The 20,201-nt window shown below is 42.9% G+C and overlaps 1 protein-coding gene across 19 annotated transcripts in view; it reads left to right on the top strand.

Moving 5' to 3' along the window:
- Positions 1-20,201, top strand: part of mapk8ip3 (mitogen-activated protein kinase 8 interacting protein 3) — a gene marked incomplete at its 3' end in the record, with an annotated part of 53,573 nt that overhangs the window by 2,162 nt on the left and 31,210 nt on the right. For 6 of the 19 annotated variants that reach the window (XM_080724041.1, XM_080724044.1, XM_080724048.1 and 3 more), the window contains exons 4-10: positions 6,751-6,871; positions 7,787-7,857; positions 9,892-9,983; positions 11,298-11,321; positions 13,221-13,374; positions 16,138-16,375; positions 18,070-18,172. In XM_080724041.1, the coding sequence (XP_080580167.1) occupies positions 6,751-6,871; positions 7,787-7,857; positions 9,892-9,983; positions 11,298-11,321; positions 13,221-13,374; positions 16,138-16,375; positions 18,070-18,172 (803 nt within the window). The remainder of the gene's footprint in view (positions 1-6,750; positions 6,872-7,786; positions 7,858-9,891; positions 9,984-11,297; positions 11,322-13,220; positions 13,375-16,137; positions 16,376-18,069; positions 18,173-20,201) is intronic. The other 13 variants (XM_080724039.1, XM_080724038.1, XM_080724032.1 and 10 more) reach the window with 7 other exon arrangements.

Here is a 20,201-nt window from a genome sequence, read left to right as displayed (position 1 = left end):
CAGAGAGAGATGGAGCAAATGTCAATTTAAGTAAAATAAACTCTTACACATGGATACATTAACACTGAGGATTGTGTGTAAAAACGACGAAAAAAGGCAACATTATCACATCCAATACATCCATTTGCCATCCTTTCCCAAAAAAGAAAAAGGTTTCATCCAGACTAAAGGTGGTTGCACACTCCTGCGTTTTTCGTTGCGAAATGTGTTTTTCAGGACAAGGAGAGAGAGGGAGATAGAGAGAGCAAGGGACTGAGTGGTGCGCGAAACGGGCGGCAGTGTGCAAACGTGACTGACACAACGTGAGGTTGATTTTTTTATTTGCGTGCTCCGAAATTCACTCCGATATTCGGCCCGAAAAACGCAGCAGTGTGCAACCAGCTTTACAGTCCAAACATAATCATGCCATCATAGGCTTTTCCCAGAGAATTTTGACATATTCGTCTGCTTTTGGCAAAAAAAATCCCAGTTGCGAGTTGTGAAATAGTGTTAATCATTTCTTTCTCCGTTTCCCGAAAGGTTTATATTTTGGATACTGTGTTTGTGCAGTTAGGTCGACAACTAGTTCTCAGTCAAGCCAGTGAGAGGAAGCCACCACATCTTTGCTCAAGTTATAGTGCTAAATGTGACCAATTACACAAGGATATAGCTGTGTGTGTGTGTGTGTGTGTGTGTGTGTGTGTGTGTGCGTGTGTGCGTGCGTGCGTGCGTGCGTGTGCAAGAAGCATGGTGGGGGTTGGATGAGTCGTAAAGGGCCGGGGGAATCATGGTAAATCAATAGTACACAGAAGAGCACATTGAGGATGCCTGCTTTTGTAACCTGATTTGTGCTTATGAGGAGAGTCAGACAGAGCTACAAAGAGGCACAGATGTTTCTGAGAAAAATAAATGAGTTCAGTTCATTAAAAAAAAAAAATGTGCAGAGACAATGAATGTAACATATTCCTGTGCCAGAAATGCATGTGAGAAAGCAGTTATGGATTAAAGTTCTCAGTCCCCACAACGCATGTTGCACAGCGAAAACAGCGTATCAACAAGCTCTCAATGCGTTTGCGACATTGAGAGCTTGTAGATAGGCTGTTTTCGGTTATTATTTTAGTATTAGAGCATTTGAAGTGGAGCATCTTCCATAAAATCTTAATAGTCTCAGATATTTCATTTAAAATCAAAGGTTAAAAAGCCTCAATCTGTGATTTCTTCTTCTGGTTGGCAGTAACAGCCGGAACAATGTTTCAAAAACATAATAAATGTCCATATTGTGTTGATTGTTTAGGAATCAGCACTAGTGTAGTGTGGCGCTGGCGGGGGGCTCTTTTCACACTGATTCACAAAATTGCACATTAGGATTTGGTCAGACAGACATATTTCAGCCGTGATATTGTTATTTTTGCTTCAATCCACCTTGAGCAGTGCTCTGTGAGATACAGAGAGACGATGAACAAATAGGCATGGAGAGGAGACATGAAGTACCCAGCCAAGGGAGGGACAGAGAGAATCTCAAGGCCAGACAACAGCAATAACCCACCAATGAGCATTCCTCCTCTCATGAGATGCAGGGAGTGGTGAACACTGGGGGGTCTCGGATTACAGGGCCTTTTTCACTCAGCCTAAACGGTAAACAAAAGCAAACACCTCTTCTCCTCTGTCCCACCACTGTCCTTGTGTAACACTATCATGTAACCATGGATTAGGGATGGGACGATAAGCAATATTATTGTTTATTGTGATAAAAAACACTCACAATAATCGTTTCGTGGAGATTTAATTTATCGTGATATTGTCCTCCGTCATGCACTGGGATCAATTCACCTTTTATTTGCCGAGCTGCAAATCCGGTACCACTTGAACCCTCTATAATTGGTAAAAGGTTCTTATAATATACGTACTTGACACAGTCTTTTTTTCACTCTCTATTAAATGTCTTTGCCAAATAATAGCCGATCTACAAGCTCACAGCACGTTGCAATGCGACGTGTTGTGAGCTTGTAGATCTGCTATTTTTTGACAAATGTTCTGTCCCAGGATAATGGATGTTATCGATGTTTTGTTTATCGTGATAATATTGTAAATCGCGGTTTCTTTGGTCACAATAATCGTGATATGAAATGTTCATATCGTCCCATCCCTACCATGGATTACAGTCATCACAGTAGCTGTCAGCTAGTACAGTGTCACCATTAGGACATTTTACGGGCTGATTAATTGTCACACAAATAATTGTGAGTAGCGATTTAGTTGTCGTCAGACACTGGGAACATTATGAATAAAGAATTACATTTCTGTTTTTTTTTTATATTCAAATATACATTTATTTCACATATTCGAAGAATATTCGAATTTAGAATATAATAGACCTGGTAGCTAGTCCTTGTTGTTGTCTTCTCATTCTGAGGTTGTCCTCTGATATGATCCCTTCTTCACTGACTCTGCTGTTTCACCCAACACGTCCACTTACATGACCGCTGATTTAGCTTAGATGGCGTGGTGCATCTGTATGTCGAGAGCTCGCGTTCCAGCATGTAAGATAGTGCACTTACTTTGGCACGTTTCACGTAGGCTGGCAGGGATTTCATCGTCATCATCACCCTTTATTTCACCTCGAGAAGCCATTAAGAGGTGACCTCCTTGCAATGGAATCCAGTTATAAACGTTGCATCATTTAATGTATTTCTAATCTAATAAACAATTTTAAAACGTTTTACATATGATGCATTAGATAACTTTTCTCTCCATCATAATAATATTATTTTCCTCTGCCTTCAGTTTCACTGTTTGTTTGCACAACCAACCACAGGTTGGATCTTTAGAGCCCAAAAGAGGGGCTGGGAGAATCAAGGTAAATCAATAGTACACAGAGGACTATGACTGTTAATAGTAGCGTTCTCCAACATGGGGTCTTATACTAGGATGGGGACAGGACATCTCTGGTACAGTCTCACAGCTTGGTTTTGGTGCTGTACTGGGCAGACCTCCAGATGTTATTTAGTCTCTGTAAGGTGTTTCTGGCCTTGCTGAGTTGGCTTGTGATGTCACTGCCTGCTCCTCCATCATGACTGGCAATGCATTGCTGCCCTATAGGTTACACAGTAGCAATGAATTGTGTCCTACTATTACAGGCAGTAATGTATCCTCGAGGTACAGGCAGCAGTAACAGTTTTCTGAAAAATGTGTGTTGCTATATCAGTGATGCTCAAACTTTGTCATGTCAAGGACCCCCAAAATGATATGTATTTGACCGCCGATCCTAACAATAAATATCTAACAAAAAATAGAATATTGTGTAAAAGTACATTTTCTTCTGTAATATAATTACATTTTTTAAACTTTCATATATTATAGATTCATTGTGCATGCAGTGAAATGCAACGAAAATCCATATCTAACATATAATTTTCCGAATGTCTGTCTGTCTGTCTGTCTGAGTGTCTGTCTGTCTGAAACCGCGTTTCTCCTCAGTGGCTGGAGCAATTGATCTGAAATCGCATCACCATCAGCATATGAACACACCTGACATAACTGTGAAGCCCGTTTGTCACTTTCACAAATCGTATGCTGTATAATTGCATTTTTATGGTGTATCTATATCTATTTAGCCTACAGTACCTTTTGTGACCACACATGTTAAGGGAGGGGCGCTGTTGTTCAGGCCATGCACAATCACACACAAACCCACACACACACACACACACACACACACACACACGGGGGGGGGGGGGGGGGGGGGGGAGTGTGTGTGTGTGCAGGCGGGCAGGCGGGCGGGCGGGCGGGGGGGGGGGGGGGGGGGGTGGTTCTGGCCCTGTTACAGATGTTGTCCAAAATCATGCAGATCGGTAGGCCTACACAGTATCTCTGTACTGCATTAGCATGCAAGCACCAGTTAAAGTTACTTTCCATCCCTCATATACACATCCCATAATCCACACACTGCACATCATTTCGGAGCTCATATCTTTGAACGGGTAAGGGCTAGTCTCAAAATATACACCAAAAGAAGGATTTATAATACAGAAATGTCAAACTTCTGAAAGGTTATGTTAATTTATGCACTCAGTACTTGGTCTGGAATACTTTGGAACAGATTTAATTTCAGTGTTTCATCAAGTTCAGAGTCAACACACTGAACACAGCCATCTACCCGGGGATTTTAGAGCACTTGGTGCCTCCATAGGTTGACAAGCTTTAAGCTCCATTCCCATTGAAATGCATTGGCAGAATCCACCTTCGTAGTTAGAACTAACAGAATATTCTGCATTGCATTATTGACACTTTTACTTATTAAGTAAAACATTTTGGTACTTTTTCCACCCATGGATAGAAGTGCCCTTTATTAGTTTGAAGTGTTATTATTACTCTGGTCCTGTGCTTGTTGTCTGTGTGTGCTCATATCAGCTGCATATTCCTGGCTACATGGTATTGTTGCAGTTGAAGGATTACAGCATTAAGGCTCAGTGTCTGTCCTTGCGGCACTGGAAAAAAAAGAACGTCTTTGTGAGCAGCTTTATGTAAAAAAAAAAATGAAAAGAACTGAGGCCGTGAGTCAGGGAGGCTGTTCTTTTTATGTTTTGCTTTTCCTGACAGCTTACTAGCAGAATTTACATATGAGACAAATTGAGTCTCTATTGTAGTTCAGAGAGGACATAGACATACAGTAGGCCTATCCTGCTGCCTATACTAGGTACACAAATGTTACTTTCTTCCAACCTAGAGGCCATTTATTTAATGAATAGTCCGATAGGGACAGGATAGTAAATATTGTTGTGGGCACTGCTTTGGCCAGAATACAGCTGGAAATGGGTCTGCCACCGGGCGGACCCAGAATCCATCTGAACAGTATTGTCATCACAAATTATTCTATTGCAGCAGACTTAGGGCCCTATTTTTGCCAAGCTAAACCCTAAACCCCTAAACTTCTTTGCCTTTTTTTACTTTTTTGAAAAACATTTTTAAATAGTTCAAATAGCTCATCTACAAGCTCACAACATGTCGATGTAGATTGGCTATTTGAAGTATTTTAAAAAAAGGCAAAGAAGTTTAGGGGTTTAGGGTTTAGCATGGACGAAAATAGGGCCCTTTGTCACAAAGATGAGGAAATAACATCAGCAGCTAACGTGGTGGTCATGTTTGACATGCTGAAGTCCTCGTGGTGGCAGTATATGCTTTAGCGTTGATGAGTCAACTGTTGCTGTATCAGTTGACTCATCAAAATCCTGTATTACCGTGGAACATTTCATTCAACTGGAATTGCTTTGGAGTGGCCTGGTAAACCATCCTGCTGGGTCATGTGAATAGGCTCTATGCACAGCAGCCTAGGGATGGGACGATATGGAAATGTCATCACGATTATTGTGACGAAAGAAATCGCGATTTACGATATTATTGCGACAATCAAAAGCCACTATCCTGGGAAGGAACATTTGCCAAAAAATAGCAGATCTACAAGCTCACAACGCGTCACAACGCGTCACAACGCGTCACAACGTGGCGCGTTGTGAGCTTGTAGATTGGCTATTTTTTGGCAAATACATTTGATAGAGAGTGAAAAAAAGACTGCATCGAATATGTATATTATAAGTAAGTACCTTTTACCATAGAGGGTTTAAATGGTACCGGATATGCAGCTCGGCAAATAAAAGGTGAATTGATCCCAGTGCATGATGGAGGATGAAATCACGATAAATTAAATCTCCACGACACGATTATCGTGAGTGTTTTTCATCACGATAAACGATAAATATCGCGTATCGTCCCATCCCTACAGCAGCCATATTGGAAAGAAATTGGCCCAGTTCCTTACTTCCTTCACCGGTGTTACCAATGATTCTAATGAAGGCTCTGTTCCATTTTGTGTAGCACAGTGGTTCTCAAACATTTTGTTTTCCTAAACATTCTTCCTCCACTCTGGGAGAAAAACAGCATCTGAAAGTTTGATGGAATGCATTTTTAAAGTGTGCAGTAACCACTTATCCATTGCATCCTATGGGCGTTGGGGTTCATTTGGTGCCGACCTGCGAGCGCCGTGCATACTGGTTCTTATCAGTTAAACACACATTATTTTTTTGGTGACTCATAATACCCTCCTAATACGTGAGCAGACCGTGTTTTTTCAATAACTTTTTTCATTTATTTTTAATAATTCTTTGGGAAAATGGAAAACATTAAATACAATAATATTTTATTGAAAATAAATGAAAAAAGTTATTGAAAAAACACGGTCTGCTCACGTATTAGGAGGGTATTATGAGTCACCAGAAAAAATAATGTGTGTTTTTAATGAATCTATCATGGTTAAAATGGAGTTTGAAGTTACAATGGGTGTGTATGTGGAGAGGGCCTGGGCGTGTTGGAGCTGGTAACATTTACATCAAATATCTAAATACTGAATGAAGCAAATTAAAAACTGTTCAGGGTGTTCATACAAGCCTGATTAGACCTAAAAGTTTGTTTGAAAGTGTAATATCCCTTTAAGGCATCTATTTCTTTACAATATGGCTGCAGTGCATAGAACCTATTCACTTTATCATGTGTCTCCTGCAGGCCAGTCTGGCCCCAAGCGCTGGGTGGGCGTTTTGTAGAAACCAAAAAGTGGAAGAGCCAATCTCAGGGCCCTTTGATTGATAGACGCTGATTGGCTATGAACAAATGAATGAATGAATGAATGGATGATTGTGGATTCACACGACGGGATAGTTTACCAGGATAGCTTTCTAGTTCAGCAAAGTGTAAATTACTGGTGATGTTCTGTTCCGACAGAAATTCATCGAGTTTGAGGACACTTTGGAGACGGAGAAGAAGGAGCTGCAGATGCAGGTGGAGTTTCTGGAGCTGCAGGGGAAACAGCTGGAGCTCAAGACCAAAAACTACTCTGACCAGAGTGAGTGCACAACTACGCACAACCACATCCATCCATCCATCCAGTCACCTCTGTAGACTCAAGGACCCCCACATTGTATGTATCTGGATGGGGACCCCCCACCCCCTCCCAATCTGAAAAGGTTTTGTGCCAGGGACCCCCAGAAGAGAACATTTTTATGTTTAAACATTATCTAAATAATTCAAACATTTTGGATATTTATCAAAACATTTCAAAAATAGCAGATGTACAAGCTCGCAACTTGAAGACCTGCTGTTTTTGAATATCCAACATATTAATAGATAAAGTGTTTAAAATGTCATAATGTATACCAGTATGCGGCAAGCTAAACCCCTTACGAGGTTTGTAATAAAAACTGCAGTTTTAAATAACATATGCAACTCCTTTGAACACTGTTTGAGAGACATAGCAAATGTCATTCTTATGAATCTATACATTAGCGTTGTTTAAAGTCTCGCTTTTAAAGAAAACGCTCCGCCTCCCATCCCCGTGTAAACGGGCGATACGGGAGAGATGACAAAATGTGTGACGTCGAGGCTCACGTCGGCTCAGACCAGGTGCGGATGTAAACCAACGTAAACAAACAGCCACGCGTGACTGGGCTATCTGGCTGCGAGCTTGTACATCTGCTATTTTTTGTTTATGTATGTAAATTTATGTTTGGAACATTTTGAAGAATTCTGCTTCTTTTACACACAAATCTTCTCTTCTGGGGGTCCCTGGCACAACATATTTTCAGATCGGAGTCTGTGGTAAAATACACATCATTTTGGGATGGTCCTTGACATGGAAATGTTCTGAGAACCAGTGAGTTAGTGTAATCGGTATATTTTGAACTCATTACTTTGATTCAAACAGTACAAGACAAGAGTCACTGATAGTTCCTTGTTTTGGGATATTTTCTGTGGCCCACAGTCACTCGTCTGGAGGAGCGAGAGTCTGACATGAAGAAGGAATACAACGCTCTGCACCAGCGCCACACTGAGGTAAGGACTGGGAGGACACATCTCAGGAAATGTGCGTCATGGTGATGTTTCTCTTTTGTGTCTCATCTGAAGCTTAATTAATTCATAAGTTTATTTGGCATTTTACCACTTTTTCTCCCCAAAATAGTCAGTGTGCCAATTGCTTCCTCCCCATAGACATTTCTGTGTTTGTCATTGCTGTTGTATCCTACTGACTCACTCACCTACCACTGAGGAGCCCCCACCTCCGTCAGTTGTAAACACTGCCATAATCCACTGCATTATGGCAAATAGCAGCATAATCTGATTACCGTCGGTTACGTTTCACAAGACTTTGCCCCCACAATGTACAGAATATCAAGTGAAATTGATGACAGTCAGAAAATGACATCATTATCATCGTCGGGCGCCCGCTGGCCTAGTGGTCAAGGCGCATACCACATATAAGGCTATGATGCCTGCTGGCGTCACCGGTTCGATTCCCGATCCGGACGACTTTTGCCGCGTGTCATTCCCCATCTCTCTCCTCATTTCCTGTCAGCCTACTGTCCTATCAAATACAGGCAAAAGCACAAAAACAAACCTTAAAAAAAAAAAAAAATCATTATCATCGTCTACATGAATTATCAGCAGGGGCGTCACAACCCAAAAGAGAAATTCTCCCCTTTGCAAATCCCGCCCCATTCTGCCCTGTTACTATGGTGGTACAGATGACCCTGGGCAGATTGTTTTTATAGTGGCAGTGAATGGGGGGAGAGGGTATTTTCATTGCCTCATTATTGCAATTTAAAGTACCAAAGGAAAAACATCTAGGTGATATTAATAAAAAGGGAAGACAAAGGTACAGTAGTTACATTGCAAAAAAGGGGGTTTCCCCGAAAATATATGTTTTAATTTGTTTAATCCCAGTGGGACAGAATCACCATTGCAGATTCTTTTATAGTGGAAGTGGATGGGATTTTTCTTTTTTTCATAGCCTCATTACAGCTATATAAAGTACCCAAAAAAACACATCTACGTGATATTAATAAAAAGGGAAGAAAAAGGTACAGTAATTACATAGCAAAACAGTAGTTTTCCCCCGGAAATATATGTTTTAATTAGTTTAATCCTCTGGATCAGAGAGAGAATAGAAATAGAAAGAGAAAGCGCAGTGCATCTTGGGTAGGAAGATGACAGCCAGATTATAGTTCTCCTCACATAATAGGCTGGCTTTCGTAATTCTGCCCATTTAAAATATATGTACCCAATCGTAACTCTTAGTTATATTGATAAGGTCCATGTGAACTAGTTTGTTGAAGCTTATTCATTATATTGAGCGAAATCGCGATCACCTCGCGTGGCCGTACTAGACGCACGCCGTGTCGCGCAGTGCGGACAGTTGTTGAAAGCCTGAAGCAACATTCTCCACTGCACAAACTCCACCCCCGATAGCAAAAAGTGAATGGTTTTTTCTGGTTGGCCAGTCAAGGAGTCTCAGTGACCAATCAGAAGGCTGACAAACGGTGGATTAGATCTTTGCCCGGGACGCAAATTTGTGAAAACAGCAGATCTACAAGCTCACAACACGTTGCTTCGTGCCGCGTTGTGAGCTTGTACGGTATCGGCTATTTTCACTACTTCTTAAACTTTTTTTTTTCTAATTTATGTAATTTATTTTATATTAATTTGATTTATTCATGAAATGAATTAGAAAAAATTATAAAATGTGTTTTTAATTCATGAAAAATACAAGTACACGCTACAGAAACAGGAGATAAGCTCACGCCCCTAAGGGGCAGGGGAATAGGAAAGTCCGACATCTCATTACCGGTGTGGTTAGGGTTAGATTTAGGTTTAGGGTTATGTTAGGGTTAGTCTGAGATAGGGTTAGTAATGGGGAGAGTCGGACAAACGTAACATCAGAGTAACACTACGCAGCCCCTATGGGCCACATGGCTCGGCAAGGCTAACGTTTCAAACGTTTGCAGAATTGTTTAATAGATAGCGACAAAAATGTGACAAAATGTAAAGGGTTTTTGGGGTTTAACGATCTGCTGTCTCTTCTCCTCCCAGATGATTCAGACCTACGTGGAATATATAGAACGATCTAAAATGCAACAGGTGGGAAGCAACAGCCAATCAGAAGGACCAGGCTGTGGACGAACGTAAGTAGTGTGTGTGCGTGTGCGTGTGTGTGTGCACATTTGTTTGTGTGTGTAGAATAGTAGCAGGTCTATGGAAATTGTGCGTGCGTGCGTGCGTGCGTGCGTGTGTGCGTGCGTGCATGCGTGCGTGTTAAATCATAACCCAGATAATATAACCCAGATAATATTGACATATCCATATCCAGCTAACACTTCTCTGCATGGTTTGCTTTTCTGTGGGGTCATTCCAATCTGATCCTGAATCAGTGTGTGTGTATGTTGTGTGTGTGTGTGCATGCCTGCGTGTGATTATCATTTGCTTATTTTACGGTTAATCTATATATTCCTTCAATATATATAGCCGGGGAGCCACTGGGCCAAAATGAGAGAGGACCTGTGATGTCATGACATACTCCAAATTTTTGTTTGTCCTATTAATTTGGTCAATAAGGTACACAGAATGAGAGGCCTGCTCTGCCGGAAATCCTGCGAAAAAAAGTTTCCCATTGACTTCACTATACTGGAAAAAACACACCAAAAAAAGTAGCATGTGAGGGGTCAAACTAAGGGTTCTTCATGATTCTGAATCCATTGCAAGCATTTGTTTTGCATGAAAAACATTCCTTGGGCTAGATTTCAGCCTCTCAAACCTGTGAAAAGTGATGAGTCATCACTTTTCACTGTTATTTTGGTCCGTTTTCTAGCCCAAGGAATGTTTTTCATGCAAAACAAATGCTTGCAATGGATTCAGAATCATCAAGAATCCCTAGTTTGACCCCTCACATGCTACTTAAAGCATATTTTTTTGGTGTGTTTCTTTCCTTTATATTGAAGTCGATGGAGTGAATATACAAATGGCCATAACTTTTTTTCGCAGGATTTCCGGCAGAGCAGGCCTCTCATTCTGTGGACCTTGATGACCAAATTAATAGAAAAAACAAAAATTAAAAGTATGTCATGACATCACAGGTAACATCCTATTCTTTGAGCTTTTGGGCCTGTGGCTCCCCGGCTAATAGCCTTAGCACAGTGGTTCTCAACCATTTCTGGCCGCGACCCCCAAAATAATCATATTTTACCTGGGGACCCCCCCAAACCTGACTCATATTTTAACTGCACATTAAGTTAATCATCTGGGGATCCCCCCAAAATAATTTGCACAGGTTAAGAACCACTGCCTTAGCATAGACTCTGGTGTGTCGTAGCATGTCCTTGTCTTCTGTCGTCTTTCTCTAATCAGTGGCTGTCTGTCTGTCTGTCTGTCTGTCTGTCTGTCTGTCTGTCTGTCTGTCTGTCTGTCTGTCTGTCTATCTGTCTGTATGCTCCCATGTGCAGTCAACGCCACACATGGAGGAAAAGGTAATTTCAACAGTCTCCCCCACCCGCAGATCATTTCTGTCGGGTGGAAACCTTGTATGTCCACGCAGAAAAAAAGAAAGAAATAAACAAAATAATGAAAATAGCCGAGTTTGTGGATCTGCTATTTTCACTACTTTGGTGTAACACTTTTGTAAAAGAAATGCATGAAAAATTGAAATGTGGAGATACTAAGGTTTCTTTCTGCCCGACAGCAACCAAATCTACCTTCAAACCTGTCCCCTTAGTGCTATTGAGCATAATAAGCAATCAACCATCCTGCCCCTCAGACGATATCTCCCCATATTCATTTTATCACTGCTGTCGGGGCAGAAACCTCCATGTCCTAACCTTTGGTGTGCTTTTCGTAACTTAACGCCCTACTTGGTCAATGCTACTGCGTCCACAAGCTCCACACACGGCCCAAAGCGACACGTTTTGAGCTTGCACAGTACCTGTAGATCTGCTACTTTTACTGTTTTTGAATTTGAATCCTGAAAAGTAACAGTTTTGGACATACCGTATGGACAGAGACGTTATAATGAATGTATATTGCCCTATGCCCCTGTATACAAGAGTCTGGCTTTTAGTAAAACAGTAATTGTTTGCTTGTAAATGGCATTGCTGAAACCGTAAATACATTGGTAAAAAGGTCTATAAATACAGGCGTAGCTTGAGATTGTGACTTGCCTGTCTGGGTACAAAACGTTTGAAAGCCACTTATTTAGGCGATACATACAGTACACGTATACGTATAAATACGGGGCGTTAATTTGCGTCAAAGAACAAAAAGATAGAATATGGACGTCTTGGACGATGATGCGCTGCTGCCGTGGCCTGCCTACCTTCTCCTCTGCCTCCATCATTTGGTTCTGTGTGCCTGACTGTCTCATATACTGTCTGTCTGTCTGTCTGCCTGTCTGCCTGTCTGTCTGTCTGTCTGTCTATCTGACTGACTCATACTGTCCGACTCTGTCTGTATGCCTGCCCATCAAACGAAACAAAAACTAAGCTAGTATGATGACAAAAACTAAGAGTAAATATATTGACAATTTCTTTAAAAAGGAAAATCAAAAATAATAGAGGGACTAGTAGAGAAGAGATCCAGTAGAACTAAAAGACAAGTCATTTTATGTTTGGTTGCGCTCGGGTGTTGCACTCCCAAGCAGATCTACAAGTTCACGTGTTGTGCGCTTGTAGATCGTCTATTTTCAGGATGCAACCAAGTGTAAAATCACCATTAAGGCCCACCAAAAGAATTTTTTGTCGACAAAATCAACTGTAGATTTAGTCGACTAAAATCGTATTGCGACCGTCAGGTCGCATTTACTACCAAAACCTCCACCGGCTGTCCGTCCGTCAGTCCGTCCGTCACACGTCACACTTTTGCCCTGCTCATATCTCCGCAACCGTTGCCCCGATCCATGCCAAATTTTGCACACACACTCCTTTTGGACACCGCTCCTACAATTTTTGCCCTAAAATCATGCAAATCGGTACACAGTATGTCTACACTCATGTCATCAACATGGATCTGTCCCTTATAGCGCCACCTTCAGGCCGCTTTTTTAAAACACATTTTTGGACACTGCTCCTACAGATTTTGCCCCAAAATCATGCAACCCGGTACACAGTATGTCTACACTCATCTCATCAATGTGGATCTGTCCCATATAGCGCCACCAACAGGCCAATTTCTTCAAACACATTTTTGGACACTGCTCCTACACATTTTGCCCTAAAATCATGCTGCGACCTGACGGTCGCTTATCTCCCGATTAGAGAGTCTTACTGGTGATATTTAGTCGACTAAAACGTTACTGAAACGAGTAAATCAAAATGTGCTGTTTCAACACTGGTCTCACGCTCGTCCTCTCTTGTGTCTCTCCCTGTCTCTCCCAGCAGCAAAGCGGAGCGCCCGCCGTCATTGAGTCTGTACCCCAACGCCGAAGGCATGGTACGTGGGGGTCACGGGGGGGCTAGGATGATGCCTGGAAAAGACACCTGGCAGGTCAGCCAGCTCGGCCAGACCGACTACGGCTCCTCCGGCTACCAGGTGTGCCAGACGAGAGCGGCCCTGAATCTCTCCCCGTCTGCGGCCTTGTTGGAGGAGAGCAGGGGCCCTTCACCACCGCCCATCCTGCTATCAGTGTTGATTTTGACAGCAAACTCTGATTTAGTCTCAGTCCCAGTCTTTTGAGTACAATTTAATTTAGTTCACATTTTAGTCGTCTGGAAAGTTTCTGTTGATTTTGCCTAGAAAATGTAACCTTTGGCTGGCCTTGATGGCGTCGTAATGGATGATTTTACACTTGGGTGCAAGCTGTAAATCAACATTCTGCTATTTTCAGAGCGCAATACCCGAGCGCAACCAAACATAAAATGACTTGTCTTTTAGTTCTACTGCATCTCTTCTCCACTAGTCCCCCCTGACATTTTTGTCTAGTTTTTATTTGCTGACAAAATTGTCAATATATTTAGTCTTAGTTTTAGTCATTGTAGCTTTGTTTTAATTTAGTTTTTTAGTCTTTGTCAGTGAAAAAGGGTAGTCGACCAACATTTTTCGTCACAGTTTTAGTCGACGAAATCAACACTGGCCTTCACCATCGCCCCATCCTGCTATAGCCATATCCCCCCCTCACGCCTGCTTGTGTCACTGTAAAGATGCATCATTTTGATTACGTCACGTGGGTGTGGCTTTTATCGCAGGCTAGAATCCATGGGGTTTGCTAGAATCCATGTTGACTCAAGCAAGCAGAGGGGTCTTTGTTTGGTTTCTCGTGTTTTCTTTTTTTTACTTCTTCTTTATGACTAGTGATTATTTTCCCTTGTGGTTGTGGAGCATCAGCTTCCATCGTGTTGTATGGTGTTCCTGTGTTCCTCTTGTCCTTAAAGCACATCTCCGCCCTAAATAACATCTAGGCTCATTTTCCTACTTGTATTGATCCCAAATTAGTGTCCATGGGGTCTATTGGGCAGAAATGCCTCTGTTGTCCAGTTTCCCCAGCAGAACCCAGCAGCCCTCATAGCATAGAGTGGAGCACATATTGTAAGCCTATCGCTTATACAATATTTGTTGCAGGCAAAAGTGATTTTTGAGCAGTGGTCACAACGCTCCTATACGTGGCCATGTGTGTGGGTCTGTCTGTCTGTCTGTCTGTATGTCTGTCTCCGTGTCCGTAGCCTGCAGTAACCTTTTCTGACCACACATGTTAAGGGAGGGGCGCTGTTGCACACACACACACACACACACACACACACACACACACACACACACACACACACACACACACACACACACACACACACCACCGCTCAGTTCACACGAGTGTGATTTTTTTCTTTCATGAATGTGTTACTAGTTGTCCTTAGAAACACATCCTACCTTGGTTGTCCCACACAGGCCGCCACAGTCTCATAAATCATGTCTTGGGCTGAGCATTCGGCACAACTTTCCGGGATTTGGCAAAACACATAACAGCACAACATCTGTTTAGCAGAGTGTGGAGGCTCTTGTGGGACAACAATGGTATGGATGTGTGTGTAATGACAACTAATAACAGATTGATGAAAGAACACTTTTGACCGCAAAACAAATAGTGTAAAAGCGATAGGCTAATGTGCTCCACTCTATGCTATGAGAGCTGCTGGATTCTGCTGGGGAAACTGGACAACAGGGGCATGTCTGCCTAATAGACCCAATGGACAGTCATTTGGTATCAATATAAGTAGGATCCTAGATGTTATTTAGGGAGGAGTTGTCCTTTAAGTGTGTTTTGTAAGTGTACACTCTTTCACACTGTGCAATTTCAAATGTTTAGGTGGATTCGTTTTTAGGTTTTAAGGGCTGTTAAAAATGCCAGATGTTCAGGCCACAAAGGGGCTGTGATGGCGTTGTTGTAATGCCTGATTTACACTTAGCTGCTTGCCGAAAATAGTCAATCTACAAGCTGAGTTTGTAGATCGGCTATTTCGCGGAGAGTGACACCTGCGCGTAACCAAGCATGTAATGAATGATTTCTCCTCAAGTAGCCCCTTCCTTACGTTTTCTTTTTGTTGACGGAATTGTCAATATGTTTAGTCATAGTAGTCACTGCAGCTTTGTCTAAATGTAGTCTTCGATTAACTATTTGTCAGTGAAAAAAAGTTAGTTGACAAACATTTTTCATAGTTTTTTAGTCAACGGAATTAACCCTTGAATGAATCCCTGATCCAATGGATTAAAGTTCTCAGTCGCCATGACTGATTTCAGTCATTTGGATTCCATAGAAGCCAAGCCAGCATGTCTTGTATGGAAACAGCCTATCTACAAGCTCACAATGTTTCTGCGATAGGCTGGGATAGGCTTTTTTTTTTTTTAAGATTTGAGCATTTGTAGTGGTCAAACTAGCATTATGTTCGGAAGCATCTTCCATAGAACCCTAATGCTCTTGGATGTGTCATAAAAGCAAAAGTTAAAGACTCAATCTGTGATTTCTTCACCCGTTTGGCAGTATAGCAGCAGGTTAATTGTTTAGGACAGTGGTTCCCAAAGTGGAAAGGACTCTGTGGGTTCCTTTAGGAGGGTCTAAATTGACTCTTACAAGTCTGTAACTCTTGACAGTATACAAATGGAACCAAATGGACCATAACATTTGGTTCCATTTGCATATTATCAGAGTTAAGTGGAGACCTTCAAATGTAACATTTTGAGAAACACTGGTTTAGGAGACAGTGCTAGTTGTTGGAGCTGGGCTGTTGGCCATATTCGACAGGTTTCAGTGGTGAGGTGTTGTTTTGCTTTAATCCAACGTGCTCCTCTTCCTCCCGCACGTGAAAGGAGGATGGCTCAGAGTCGGACTCGGTGGCGGCCACGCCCAGCAGCGCAGGGAGCAAGTCCAACACGCCCACCTCGTCCGTCCCGTCCGCCTCCGTCACCCCGCTCAACGAGGGCTTCGTCCCGCCGTCCGAGTTCGACGCCATGCGGACAGGCGGGGGTAACCGCAGGAAAAGTGCCAAGCGCCTCAGCCGGAACATGGAGGTGCAGGTGTCCCAGGAAACCAGAAATGTTAGCATTGGTAAGAAGAAGAAGAGCCCTGGTTGAGGTTCCCACATTTTTTCTTTCTTTTTCTTTTTTTTTCTCCTTCCTTGGAGTCCTCCCCCCAACCCCCCTTCTTCCATCTGACAAAAGCTGCGACCATTATGCTAAGCTATAAAAACAAAATAGCCTATACAGTAAAAACATATATCCTAAATACAACCTCTCAACAGTCTGTCTATACAGCCTATACCGGTGGTTCCAGCGACTCTGTGGGTTCCTTTAGGTCTAAATTGACCCATACAGTAAAAGTCTGTACTGGGTTCATTTGGTTCCATTTGTACACGCAGACAGACAGATCTCCATATATGGGCATAAATGGACACAGGCAAACAGATGGTCAAAACGGGTCCTACAGAGATCTCCATATACAGTATGGGCATAAAATGGACGTAGACAGACAGATATCTCCATATATGGGCATAAATGGACACATGCAAACAGATGAGATGAGATGAGATGACAACAGGTATAATGGGGTTTGCATTAAAGGACGGGGCATTCATTCCCTATTTACGTACATATGGACTCAAATGGTACAGATTAATGACTGATAATTGATTAGTGTCAAGTTCAGTTAATTGTCCTCAAAGCTATTAACATAAAATGCTGCTTTTTAAGATGTCAGTGATTTCGTTTTTCTTTGAGGATTTTGAGGGCCGGATTGAGATGGTCAAAGGGCCGGGTGTCTGCCCTCTGGGGCGTGCGTTGTTGCCCACTAGAGCTGGGACACCCGACCGAAACCCCGCGGGGCCCGTCGGTACCCGAAGGTTCGGGCTCGGGCGGACGCATTTTCATAATTAATGGTTGGATGTCGATTCGGGTCGGACATATTGTTGATATTGCCTACTATACGGTAAACATGTTGTTGTGATGAAGCGAGCTCGCAACTTATAGACCTACTTCGTCGTCACGGCATGTTCCTTGCCAAAAGTGGCTGATCTACAAGCTCTCAACGACCGTCATGTTTCAGGACTAAACGTCTCGCATCCATGACGCATTGTGAGCTTGCAGATCGGCTATTTTCCAGACAGAGAAACTTGCAGAATGAGTGTGCTGTGCACATACTGTACAGTAGGCTGTGCACTGCAGCGAATCACTGTAGTCAGACCAGACGTGCAGCGCATGTTACTATTTATATTATTTAATAATCTACATACTATTTAAAACACTTTCATAACCCACAGTGTGGCTTAATATTCACATTAAAGGACAACTTTGTTTTTTTACAACAAGGGTTCATATTTTAGATTGTAATTAGAGAAAAGAAAAAGTGAGTGTTAAAATGTTTTCATGGAACCTTGTTGTAAAACAACTAAAGTTGTCCTTTAAGGGTAAAACGCAGGCAAGCTGCATGCTCTGAACATAAGAATACGTTTACTAGACTATAGTCAGTGTAATCCGTGGCTTCCTCAAAGAAAAAGAAGGAGGGGGAAAAGCGATGGGAAATGTAAGGGCTCGGCACGGGTCGGACGCATTTTAATGATTAATGCTCGGACTTCGATTCAGGGCGGACAAAAAACTGTCGGACACGTTTCGGAACGGACAGAAAAATTTGGCCCGATCCCAGCTCTATTGCCCACATGTGTTGTAGCCAAACGTTAAAGTTCCAGCAAGACCTGCAAGAAGCCACGGTATTGATGCATGTTTTCTGTCATGCTTTGTTACATGCAGGAATGGGTAGCAGTGACGAGTGGTCTGAGTTTCAGGAGATCATCGATTCCACCCCAGAGCTGGACATGTGTGTGGACCCCCGTGTCTACGGAGGAGGCAACAGGTAGGGAGCCCAAGAACCAAACCACAGTGCACGTTAGGGCATTCATGAATAGTGATTTTTAGTATTCGAATTATTCGACTTCAAAGTATTCGAATAGTCGAATATTCGACAGGACTGGCCAAACTGGCCAAACTGTCAAATATTAAGTAAGCAAGAGGCGAACATTGTGAAAATAGCCGATCTGCATGCTCACAACGCCTCGCGTTGCGAGGCGCTGTGAGCATATAGATCGGATATTTTCACAATATTTATCTGCGGAACTGAGTCACATTAAATGTAATACCTACAATTCCAAGTGCTTGTCAGGGTGGGGGTCCCCGGTTCAAATATGTTTATTTTGGGGGTTACAGCCTAAAAAGGTTTGAGAACCCCTGGTATAGAGCATTAACAGATTCATCCACCAGGGGCATTGACAAATCATTCTTATAACTTCCTATCTAGCCAAGCTTTATAAACCATGAGAAATCAATAAATCAATTATAATAAGAGAATATTCGACTTCGGTGAACAATGTCGAATAGTGACTTTGATATTCGAATATTCAAATATTCAAATAAATGGTGAATGCCCTAGTGCACATCGGCAGAAACCTCTTAGCTCCATATTCTAACCGCCCGTGAATTAATTAAAAAGATATGCATTTGGTCGCAGACTCCCATCTGAAAATGTTTTGTGCAAGGGACCCCTGAAAAAAAAAACGGGTGGGGAGGTTTGGATCACCTCCGTTACATTGGTGCCGTGACCCGGATTCGGGCTTCCCCGTAGGAGGAGGTCAAAGGGGGGTGAGTGTGACGGAGAGAGTCGCAGCCCCAGCCTTGAGGCCTCAAAAGTCTTTGGTCTAGTGGTTAAGATATTGGACTTTTGCGTGGGAGACCCGGGTACGAAACCGGGTGGGGAGTTTCGGATCACCTCCGTAACACATAATTGCGACCGTCAGGTCGCAGTTTAGTATCAAAACCTCCACCGTCCGTCCGTCGGTCGGTCGGTCGGTCACACGTCACACGTCACACCTTTGCCCTGCTCATATCTCCGCATCAGTATGACATCACACTGCTGACATCAGTATGACATCACACCGTACACAAATGACCCTTATATAAGACTGGCATTATCTACCGACAGATTAGTAACAACTAGACCTTACCCGTTTGAAGATATGTGCTCCAATATATGTGCAGAGTGTGGGTTATGGAGAAAGTAAGTGTAACTGGTGCGTGCGTGAGAATATGTGGGAGCATCATAATGTAAGGAGCAACCCATGGAGGAGTGTATATTTTTTGATGGATACAAATAATTAACAGCGTATGGGGATGTATGCGCTTGCTCTACATAATTTTGCCATACCTGTCGGAAGATAAGACACACATCAAATGCACCCGGTGCATGAGTGACCCGTGCATGCAGGCAAACCACATATGAGAGAGAGAGAGAGAGAGAGAGAGAGAGAGAGAGAGAGAGAGAGAGACTGCAACAGCGTTATTGCATCGCGCTGAGACCCACGCAACGGTGGACACGCTAGACATGCTGACTGTGCAGAAGAGATAGGTCTATGTGAACACTGCAGAAGAGATATGTGAACACGACAATGGAGAACAACATCAGTTGGATCCGGAGTCCTTCTGCGTAATCGTATCGTGTTTGCGTGCCAGTGGCAGATGTTGTGTGGCTGCCGTGGAGATTGTAGATGTACAAATCCCAGGCAACTGGTCCCATGGGCCGGAGGTACGGGGGCGGACCGGGCCGTAACCGTGACAACAGACCGCAAACATGAATGACACGCACTCACCCGCTGCATGGTATATCCATACTCTGGGTATATCGCGCGTGCGACTCACGCAACGGTGGCAATGACAGGCTGACTGTGCTGAAGAGAGAAATATGTATACGACAATGGAGAGAAAGTATGTTCCATTGTAGACGCTTGAGCGTTATTGCATCGCACTGAGACCCACGCAACGGTGGACACGCTAGACATGCTGACTGTGCAGAAGAGATATGTGAACACGACAATGGAGAGAAATGATGTCCG

The sequence above is a fragment of the Nannobrachium achirus genome (genome assembly GCF_963921795.1).
Source record: "Nannobrachium achirus genome assembly, chromosome: 4".
Lineage (NCBI taxonomy): Eukaryota > Metazoa > Chordata > Actinopteri > Myctophiformes > Myctophidae > Nannobrachium > Nannobrachium achirus.
Note: the sequence above shows the minus strand (reverse complement) of the source record. Positions and strands in the feature narration are given on the sequence as shown.